At 34.4% G+C, this 10,843-nt stretch overlaps 1 protein-coding gene across 1 annotated transcript; it reads left to right on the plus strand.

Moving 5' to 3' along the window:
* Positions 1-356: 356 nt before the first annotated feature.
* Positions 357-10,553, plus strand: LOC132276545 (probable hexosyltransferase MUCI70). Its single transcript, XM_059778006.1, has 7 exons — positions 357-824; positions 2,083-2,472; positions 5,838-6,055; positions 6,287-6,463; positions 6,545-6,700; positions 8,813-9,089; positions 10,053-10,553. Exons 2-7 carry the CDS (start codon positions 2,109-2,111, stop codon positions 10,283-10,285), a joined length of 1,425 nt encoding a protein of 474 aa, XP_059633989.1. The 5' UTR covers positions 357-824; positions 2,083-2,108; the 3' UTR covers positions 10,286-10,553.
* Positions 10,554-10,843: the final 290 nt, after the last annotated feature.

Here is a 10,843-nt window from a genome sequence, read left to right on the forward strand (position 1 = left end):
TTGGCGAACTGCTCGAGCTCGGCTCGTTAATTACTCGACTCGAGCTAGGTTCGTAAATAAGTGAACCGAGCTCGAGCCAAATTATGAGGCTCGATTTATAAACAAGCTGAGCTTGAACATCAGTAGGCTCGACTCGTTTGTTCATGAACCGTTCACGAACCGTTCACGAACTAGGCTTGATAATGCGTTCACGAACATACTCGATTATAATATTTATATTTATATTATATATATATATATATATATATATATATATATTATATATATATAGACATACCACCAATTATATAATATATATATATGTACACAAAAGTATTGAATGTTTTTGAAATCTGCCACCATGCCATTATAGACTTCCTAGTCTAAAAATTAGAGTAGCTAGCCTGCCACGGGTACCCATCACCCATGTGATCCACACACCCTTTTTCTCATCAACCCACATCCACCATAGACTAGAACTTAGGTTGTCTCAGTTTGAATATCCACGTGATGCACTGATACACAACAAAAATTAAAACCCACTCCTTACTCTTCAATTCTCAGATTTGAGATCCCATATTCATGATTTTACCATTTGACTGAAGAAATTGACTTACCTCCGAGGGTCGTTCATGTTGTAGTCTCTCAAGATGAGTTTATTTGCTTGATTGCTTCCCTATCCCTTTAGCAAAAATAGGTGGAAAGATCCCTCACAGAACCATTGATTTGGTGTCCGAATCAGAAGGTCAAACAAGGGATCTTACTTTCTTAATTTCTCTACCCTCTACCCACACAACTGGTTCAGTTGCATGTTTTGCCCCACAACAACACCGATTATCTTCTTTGTAAGTCAAATTTTTTACTTCCTCACTTCTTTTATCTTATCTCTCAAATATCATTACATAAATTAGGTGTTTATTCTTACTGATTGGTTATTTTTATTTTATTTTATTTTATTATTATTATTATTTGTTTTATCTCTTCATCTATTGAACCTTTATGTATAAATTTAGGATTTTTTTTTCCTTGAAAGAGTTAGGGTTTTTTCTTTTTGAGAAAATTTGAACGTATCTCTCATTTTCTTTATTAAATAGTCTGAAAATTATTATATTCATAGTTTCTCTTTTGCAAAAAAAAAATAATAATAATAATAAAAAAAATAAAAAATAAAAATAAATTCATAGTTTCTCTTTATTAACTCTAAATTATTTGATGCTGCAAGCCGAGCTTGAACATGCTATCAAGCCAACCCCTAACGAGCTATCAAGCGAGCTCAAATTTCATTAATAATGGACGAGCCGAGTTCGGGCACTGCCAAATGAGCTCGAGCCGAGTTCGAGCACTATAGTTTCATGATCAAGCCGAGCTCAAACAAGTCCTTACTCAACTTGGCTCGGCTCGTTTGTAGCCCTACTTTCGATGATTGTGCAGTCTTAGGCCTCTTCCTAATCCATATTATTATGATGGCCTTTGTAATTTTGTTTTTAACTAACATTTAACTACATAGACTATCAATAAAGAACTAATTACAATTACATTCAAACACCTATTCTACCCACAATAAATTAATTCACCCCTCTAAATAAATGTGACAAATTTGTTAAAGTTAATTTTTTTTTTATAATATAATAAATAATATAAAATTAAGAGAGAACTCTTCTGCAAAATAAAAAAATTCCGCTAATTAGTTTTTAATTTTTAGATTAATAGAAACTTTAAAACTTTCCAAACATATCAATATAGATGCTTATTAAAATCCAATATTTATAATTTAAATATTATCTACTTATTTTATACTTTATTTATTAATTTTGTAAAGTTCTATTTTTTACTAGTATATACATAAATAAAAGCCCCAAGCTAATTACCCAAACAGTTCACAGTCGGAGCCATTTTAGATACGGCGAGACAACTCCGGGAGTAAAAACCCTTTCTCTCTCCTCTCATCTCCATCCTTCACTGATTCCATCCTTCAACGAATCTCTCTTTCTATCTTTGTGTTGGATGAGTGTGAAAGAGGCTAAAACATTCGAATTGGCCACAACAATCACAACAGTTTTGCAATCAACTTAGAATCGTCCTCTCTCTGTCTGATCTCTGCAGCTCAGTTAACCCACTACCATCAATCAATGACTTCCTCGGTGTTCAACAACAGCATATCAATTTCGGTCTCCGACGACGATTCCGACGAAATCGCGGGAAAGACGAGGGTCCGAGTTCGAAGAAAACACAAGAAATTGGGATTCCGCGGCAAGAACGAGTTGTTTCGGCGGATTCTGAGGCTGATTTTGAGATGGTGGTCGGTCTTGCTCTTCCTTCCCGCCGCCGGATTGTTAGTTTTCGAGGCTTCCAGAATCGGCCGGAGACCGATTCCAGTTATCAACTCGTCATTCGTCACTCAGCAGAAACCAGAAATGGTTCCGGATACGAAACCGGCAGGGAACTTGAATCATCAAACTCCGACGACCCATATGGTCGGTGGCGTCAGAGAACGTAAGTGTACCTTTCGATCTGAACTTGAATAATTTGAGGTTTCTCAATTTAATATCTTCTTACTGCATGTTGCTGTGATTTTGATGTCTCAATTTTTTAGATTTCAAGATTTTTTCACATTGCAAACTTGAAAATCAATCAGCTTGGAGATTTGTTTTATTAACATTATTTCAGTTTCTTTATAGCTGGTTCCTGGACTTAAAGACACATGCACATCAGTTTTACAAGATGTTACCTGATAGATTTGATTAGAATGTTCTGAATTCTAGGAGTGCTGCGACATTTTACAATGCTCCTTGCTTCTTCCAAGTAGTTTGAACAACCATTTAACAGTGAAGTTTGCAAGTGTGGAAAACAAAGCCAAAAATATAAGACATCTAGATTTCTTATTCACTTCCTTGCATCATCATCATCCTTGCCTTAATCCCATATAAAACTATGAGAATTGTAATGCAGTCGCAAAAAAAATTGGGATTTTAAAAGCTGATTTTCAAGCTATGAAACTTATAAAACCCTAGAGAGAAAGAAAGAGCTTTAAGGGTTTGTACCTCATTAATTGCATTCTCAAATGTAAATAGCATTTAAAGGAAGCAGTGTTTTTTTCACTGCAAGATGGGCAAGGTTTGTTAAAATATCAAAACAACCTTCATGCTTATAATTTTTAATTCTTATTGTAAAAATTTGATGTTAGACTTGGCTACTTCTAGTTGTACGACTATTCAAGCTATCCATCTTTGACTATGTTGGGCTCAATTACAGGCTCCTTTAGATTACTTGCAAAATAAATGAGACTAGCACCTTCATCTTATTCAGTTAGACTCAGTTTGATAAGTCAGTAAACATGCTTAAGACTATAATCTATATAGGTGATCGAATTACGTAGGTTTGATTAATCTTAACTCAGTTGGCAGTTCACCTTGTGAAATGTTTAATTCTTGAGAGTTGAGTCATTAATTTTCATGCTGAATGTGAGCAACTCATTATTGATTTTAATCTATTACTTAAAGTCTCTACTAAAGCTCTGAAGCCACAAAAAATGACTGAAAAATCCTTTTACTTGTGAATTTTGAGAAGAAAATGCATTGGAAGTCATATGTCACTCGTAATCCCAAATGGAACATCGATTGAGATGAGAAATACTATAATATTAATTAATGATAGTAACAAAGAGATAGTAAGGACACAACATTTATATATGTACATGTATATGTGGATGTGTATATTTGCATTAAATTATGACGATTTATCTCGTGATCTGTAGCTCACTTCCTGATGAAACCTTCCTGTATCTTATTTCAATTTTTTAAACATGGCCAACCTTTTTATAGATTTTATATAAATATTTCACTTATCTTTCCTTATAATTAATAATTACGCTTTTTTCTGTACTAAAAAAGCAATCATTAATTGGTTTAACAGCCACATGTTGAAAAGTGTTCATTGGCCAAATTAAGATGTTCCCTCTCTTTTATTTCTTTGGTATGAGCTGAGCTCAAGCATTTCTGCCTACCCTCTTTTAATCAAGCACAGCATAGCAAATTGGAAGATTTTGCTATTACATTATAAAAGAGTGAAGAGTTGCAACCCTGTATTCCAAAGATGACGGAATGGCCCATTGGGCTTCTGTGCTATATAAAAGAACTACGACTTAAGGCTATAATGGATGTATCGACCCCCTATAAAGCACAAAGCATTGTTTAATTTTGAAATTTGATCTTTTAATCCATTTTTGTCCTTGTCAAGCACCTCTTAGTCACGTGTTTCTCAAAATGATGTTTACATAAAGAGACAATGATATCTGAACGATATGTTAATGTGTTATATGTCTATTGGCACCGAAACATGGGACAAAAGTGATCATTGTTTTTTTGCTAGGACACTTTTGCATGTGCTTTACCATTAGGGCCGGCTCAATACAACTTGAGGCCTAAAGCCAAGTTTTTAGATCCAACTAGAATTTCAGCGAAATTTCTAAGGTCCCATTAAATTTCCGATGAAACAATCCTCAACCTTAAAAAGTTCAAATAATGGATGTTGAGTTTCTTAACTTAGGCTATGTTTCCCCCCCCAAACACACACACACACACACAATACGTAGCATCGTAGTTGAGGAACGGAAGATCAGGTTTTTTATTACAATCGCACAAATAGTAAGCAGGAAGAAATTTAGAAGAAGAAAAGGTAATAATAAGTTAGATGAATTTGTACAATAATAAGGGAATTAATGAGAAAAGAGATGTAATTGAATTAGATTTTTTAATGAATTCAAGAATTTGTTATTTTTCTAATTGAATTCAAGAATTGGAATGCAATTTTTTATTTTTTTAACTCAATTCCACATCTAAGAATTGGAGAATATCTAATTATAAGTACATAAAATAAATCAAAATAAATTCTGATTGGGGATATTCAAAATGGGGCCCTAGGCAATTGCGTAGTTCTTGATCCACCTCTGGAAACTATGCTTTGGGTTATTGCTTTTTTAAGTTGTTGAGTATAGTGTGGTTCTTAGCAGAATATATGATTGAACATGTATTTCTGTTTCAGATACGAGACACTTAAGTTCCTATAGAAGAGAAGATGTCTAAGCTATGTGTGACTTTTTGGTGCTCCTCCTGCTAGCAACCCACTATGTAATGACAACTCTGACAATGATAACCTCAAGGTTCAAACTTACACTTTTCGTTTTAGAGGCTCCTTTTGCACAATTCCACTAAAAGAAATTGCAATTGCCAATATGTTCTGATTAATAGTGGTGAACAGGATAATATATTACCAACTACATTCTTGTGTTTCGGTTATCATTTATTTGGTGGTTTCATTATGATATTTGTTATTATGTATGAAATTTTCATGCTAGTTATTGAATGAATGGATACATGGGGTGAGGCATAAGCTATTTATTTTGTATTTATTTATAAATAAGGATTTGGGGGAGATATGAGAGGAAGACGGGAAGAGGAGCTGCAATTTCGAGAGGATACTTATTTAAGGGGGGGAAGACAATGATTCAATACACTATTTTTTCCTTCTTATCTTTGAGTCATGTTTTCAAACGTATAGTTTAGACCAAGATCGGAAAGATATGAGTGATTTAGAATCCATGGGTAGCACTTGCTAAAAAATACTTGATCATTTGGTAATCAATTTAACCCTGCTTTCAATAATTTTGACCATGTCATATATTAAATTTTATGTCGGGACTGAAATATCAAGAGTATTAAATTACTGCAATTTGAATATTTATTGTGAAAAGTGTAATATGACTTCTAGATATGGTGTCTTCGTTTATTCTTTTTCCTCATTTGAAATCTTACGGAGGTTGAAAGCATTTCAATTCATGGCACACTTTTATGGATCGTCAGGTTGCTTGAAGCTCCTACCTCCTGAAGAACTTCAGCATCTGGATGTTCGCATGGATGAAAAATCAACTAATCTTATTAAAGAAGTGGTTTACATATCAGAGAGTGATACACCTTATGTTGAAAGGAACTTTACCCTATCTCGTCAGAACACAGATGCGACAAGATTTAATCTATTTACGGGAAATCAAACTCTTGAGCACAGAGAGAAAAGTTTTAAGGTTATAAGCTGCATTTTGGCATCTTCAATGTGATTTAAGTTATATCCTATTTGAGTGCAAATGCAACGTGTGATCACTTCTCCAGATTCAACTGTAGATATTACTTTCACATCAATCTTCCACTTTTTTGGTTTCTTCTTTCTTTATGTGCTGGTTATTTCCCATATATTGGCAAAATTTCTTCCCTATCCCATTCTTTAACATTAGATGTCGTATTTGAATGGATGTCAGGTGAATGAAATCACAACGGTACATTGTGGTTTCTATAGTGAGAATGGAGGGTTCATGGTTTCTGATGATGATATAAATTATATGAAAACATGCAAAGCTGTGGTGTCTACTTGTGCATTTGGCGGTGGGGATGATCTTTACCAACCTATTGGGATGTCAGATGCATCAGTTGAGAAGGTTATTTTGTATGCAAAATACTCATTTATTCACTTAAATCCTTACTATTTTTTAATGCTCATAGAGTATCAAATGATGCAGGTTTGCTATGTGGCATTTTGGGATGAAATCACTCTCACTGCACAAGAAACAAAGGGACAGAGAATTGGTCAGGATCGATTTATTGGGAAATGGCGCATTGTAATAGTTAAGGATCTCCCTTTTCGAGACCAAAGGTTGAATGGCAAAATCCCGAAGGTGCGAGAATTTTACATCTTCTCATTATTTTATTTTATTTTATTTATTATTTTATGATGTTTCTAGAATTTGCTTGCTCCATATTTCATGCATATATCTTTTCATGAACAATAGATATGATTTACCTTGGCTTGGTGTGATGGTAGTAGCTTGGTGCCAAGTGTGAGAATGTGGGTTTGAATGTAATAATTTAATGCAAAATTGACAATATAAGTTTGGCAACACTTTTCGCCCCTGGATTTGTTTCTGGAAAAGGACAAAGCTGAAGATTCATTCAGCACCTCATATAGGCGTGAAAATTTCTGTTAATGGCCTCTTTCAGAGTTTGCTGTCAATTACTTACTCAGTTTAACCTTGCTTTTAACCTAGAACTATTTAAGACCCTTGCTGGTTTTGGAACTCCAGAAATCAAGTTGGAATGTGCTGCTTCTCAACCCTCAGGCCTCATCTTTATCCCAATTATGGCATAAAAGATTAATCAGTCCCCCCAGAGCAGTTAGAACCGGTCCATTTGAGCATTGTTTTAAATAGGACCCAACATATATCGGGAGACGTCATCTATCCTTAGGGTTTCCTGTGATTTTAGCAACCATACGCCTTACAAAGCATGTATGTTGTTATGGGATGTTGCGTGTTTTGACACGTATGTCAAATACATTATATATATTTATATATATAACTACACACACACACACACACACCCAATTGAAAAAAGATAAACTTTTGACCTGTACTTTGATAAACCATACTTACCAAGGGCTTGTAGCCTAGTGTTATCTCCACTACCTTCGAAAGTGAGGTGAGGGTTCAAATCCCACAAATCGGGGTTTGAGTTACTTGCGAAGGAAATTTTTATTTTTTTTCATAACCCATCATTTTTAAGTGTCTATTATCATAAGGCTCCACTTTGTAAGAAAGAAATTAATATTGGAAAGTGAAAGTATAAGAAAGAAGTAAATTAAAGGAAACATTATTTTCTTGCATGTAGGATGAAAAATTTACATGAAAAAATCGTGAAACAATACTTCTTTAACTTTTCAACATTAAAAAATTTACAAGAAAATACACTATACCATGTTTTTTTGCAGGAAAGTTTTGGAAGCAAATTAAGCCGTTATTGAGAAAGTAAGATTTTCATTTTCTGCTTTCCAAACTTAACTTTCCATCTAACTAAATGAAGCCCGAATAAACATTTTTTTATGGAGCCATCAAATTACAGTTATTTGTAATATATCATGCACATAAGAAAACCAAGTGTTACATTAAATGGACAGGACTTTGTACCAAATTTCATATTATCTACCGTCGTTACATCTCATTTCTTCTTCTTTAAGAAATCATCAAATTGATTGAAATTCTTGGTAATGATATGCTTTTAGTGCTGCACCTAGATGTTCATGGCACACATGTTGTGTAGTAACTAAGAAGGAGGTGTATATGATATGGAAAAGATGTTCCTAAATTGTGGATGCTTTTGGGAAGTATGAAACACATATCTATAATTACTTGGGAGTATTTGTATCCAATACATATAAGCACCTTTACAAAAGTCTTTGATATTCTCTACCACCAGTTTTCTAGTATTAGGCAACAATGGATACTTACTGTTTCTCCTAGTTTTACAAACATTGTGCAAATCTTGAAAATATTCTTCAATTTGATCCATAAATGTGTTTCATTTATTCTAGAATTATGTGGTGGTGAATGCTGATGGACTCTTATGATAGTAACATTGACTCTTATGATGTCCATCCTCTTGTTTTCTTTTCTTTTCCTTTTGGACATCTATCTTTCTCTCTCACACACACAAAAGACGCGCACGATGTTCACGGGTTTTACTTTGAACAGTGTACTGGTGTCCACCGGTTATTCACCATTTGATAAAACAATTGTTGGATCAGAATGGAGCCCCGGTTCTTCCTTTGTTCTTGTGGGCATTTTGCTGATCAGACTGAAGAATAATAATCTTATATTGAGTTGTTTAAATCAAATTATCTAGTTCGAAAAGTATATATCTATATATATACCACATTTTGAGGTTTAAGTATGGTGGGTAAGTCATATGCGATGTGTACTTGGTAATTTTTTTTTATACATTTCTGTTTTGACCAGATGTTGGCCCATCGGTTGTTTCCTCATGCAAGATATTCTATTTGGGTAGACTCAAAGTCCCAGATTAGGAGAGACCCTTTGGGTTTGTTGGAGGCTCTTCTTTGGCGGACAAATTCTGTACTAGCAATTTCAGAACATGGAGCTCGCAGTAATGTGTATGATGAGGCAAAGGCTGTTGTCAAGAAAAACAAAGCCACCCCAGAGGAAGTTGAGGTACAATTGACTCAGTATCACCATGATGGCCTCCCAGAGGACAAGAGGTTTAACGGAAAGAAAGGTATGCTTTACCCATTGGTTCCTTGTTTGAACAGCAGCATTTGCAAACAACATTATTATTTTTAACAATAATATTGGCAAATGTGAATGGAATTCTATGCTGTATAATTGGTATATATTTTAGTACATATACACACACCCATCTGGTGCGACAGTACTTAATCTCAATGTGGTATACAGAGATTTACCTCTCACTGTGGAAGGCAGTTTATAAGCTAATATTTATACATTTGCTGCCTGTATCTCATTCCATGTTTCTGTCATCTTGATCTGCTTTCTTGTATTCGTCCTCTGCTGTTATAATTCACTACCTGCCCTAAAGTTTATGATCATTTATTAAATTGCAGTTTTGGTTCAGTTGTCCAACAGTGTCGGTGTCTATATAGGTGTGTTTGTGCGTGTGTGCATGCGAATGTGAAAGAGGAAGTGTTGGGGGTTGGGGTGTTTATTTACGGCAGCCTTTGTAGAAATTGATATTTGCTTTTCTTAATACTAAGTAAGAAAGAATTATCACCTGTTTCTGGTCTCCACCCGTCAACTGCTCTAATAGGACAGGAATTCCTGTAATTCACTTCGAAAGTGAGGCTGTATTAAATCCTTCGCTATGGACTGATTGTTGTACGAGAGAGTTTGTCGATCCACTTTTAGAATATTCATTCTATATAAATATAACCAAAATGAATTTCAATTTATAATAATAATAAATAGAATTATAAATTCTAAACAAAAATAATAAATAAATAATAATTCTATTTAGATGGGGGGTTTTGTTTAATTACAATGTTTTAGCCTTGCTTCGAAACAGATGTATATTTAATTTGAAAAGCAAATAGCTCGCAAAACGTGGGATGATATCCATATAAAGGGAGAACTTTTGCATTGACCACATTCTTGCTGCAGGAAAGTGAATCAATTCTTCTTCAATGTACTCTAAATTTCTAATCAACAATATTTGTATGTGTAGCTCTAGCTGAAGCTTCTGTGATCGTGAGGGAGCACACACCATTGACTAATATGTTCATGTGCCTTTGGTTCAATGAGGTGGTTCGCTTCACTTCTCGGGATCAACTAAGCTTTCCATATGTTCTGTGGAGGTTGAAAGTGTTAAAGAACATCAATATGTTCCCTGTCTGTACCCGCAAAGATATTGTTAATAGCATGGGCCATGTACGCAAGGCTAAGCCTCTGATAAATTGATTCTTGGTGCTCTGGTTTGGCTTTAACTTCTGTAGTGTTTGTGTAGTATAAGCAAAACATTCTGCAATTACTCCCGAGTTCATCGATTAACATTCTTTATTGGATATGATTTCTTCCTGTAATTGCAACCTTTAGAGTGGCTTACAGTTTTTGTTTCTCTCATTCAAGGTTAGGATTATATATTTATTCTTAATGTAGCTTAGCACAATATTAGATGGTGGTAACATTATTTTGTCATTCTTGAGTACATATGAGAACTTCATTAGAAGTGTTGCAAAGACTGAGTCATGATATCTCTCTCTTTCAAATCATCTAGCAGAGTGGATGAGTTGAACTCTTGTTATTTTGATGTGTTGGTTTCAAGTTTGAACTACAGCCTCTTTGGAAAATTTTGCCACTCCTTTCGGATTCGAATTAACTTGGCTACAACTTGGTTTAGTTCCTGGTTTCATTGAGGAATCTACACAAAATAATGATTTATATTGAAAGTTCATAAATAGGTGTGGTTCAAACGGTCGATTTCAAAGCACTCTTTCTGCTTATGGTTAGCAATACAAG

The sequence above is a fragment of the Cornus florida genome, unplaced genomic scaffold, assembly GCF_030987335.1.
Source record: "Cornus florida cultivar Cherokee Brave unplaced genomic scaffold, ASM3098733v1 CherokeeBrave_3.0.0_Hap2_Chr10, whole genome shotgun sequence".
Lineage (NCBI taxonomy): Eukaryota > Viridiplantae > Streptophyta > Magnoliopsida > Cornales > Cornaceae > Cornus > Cornus florida.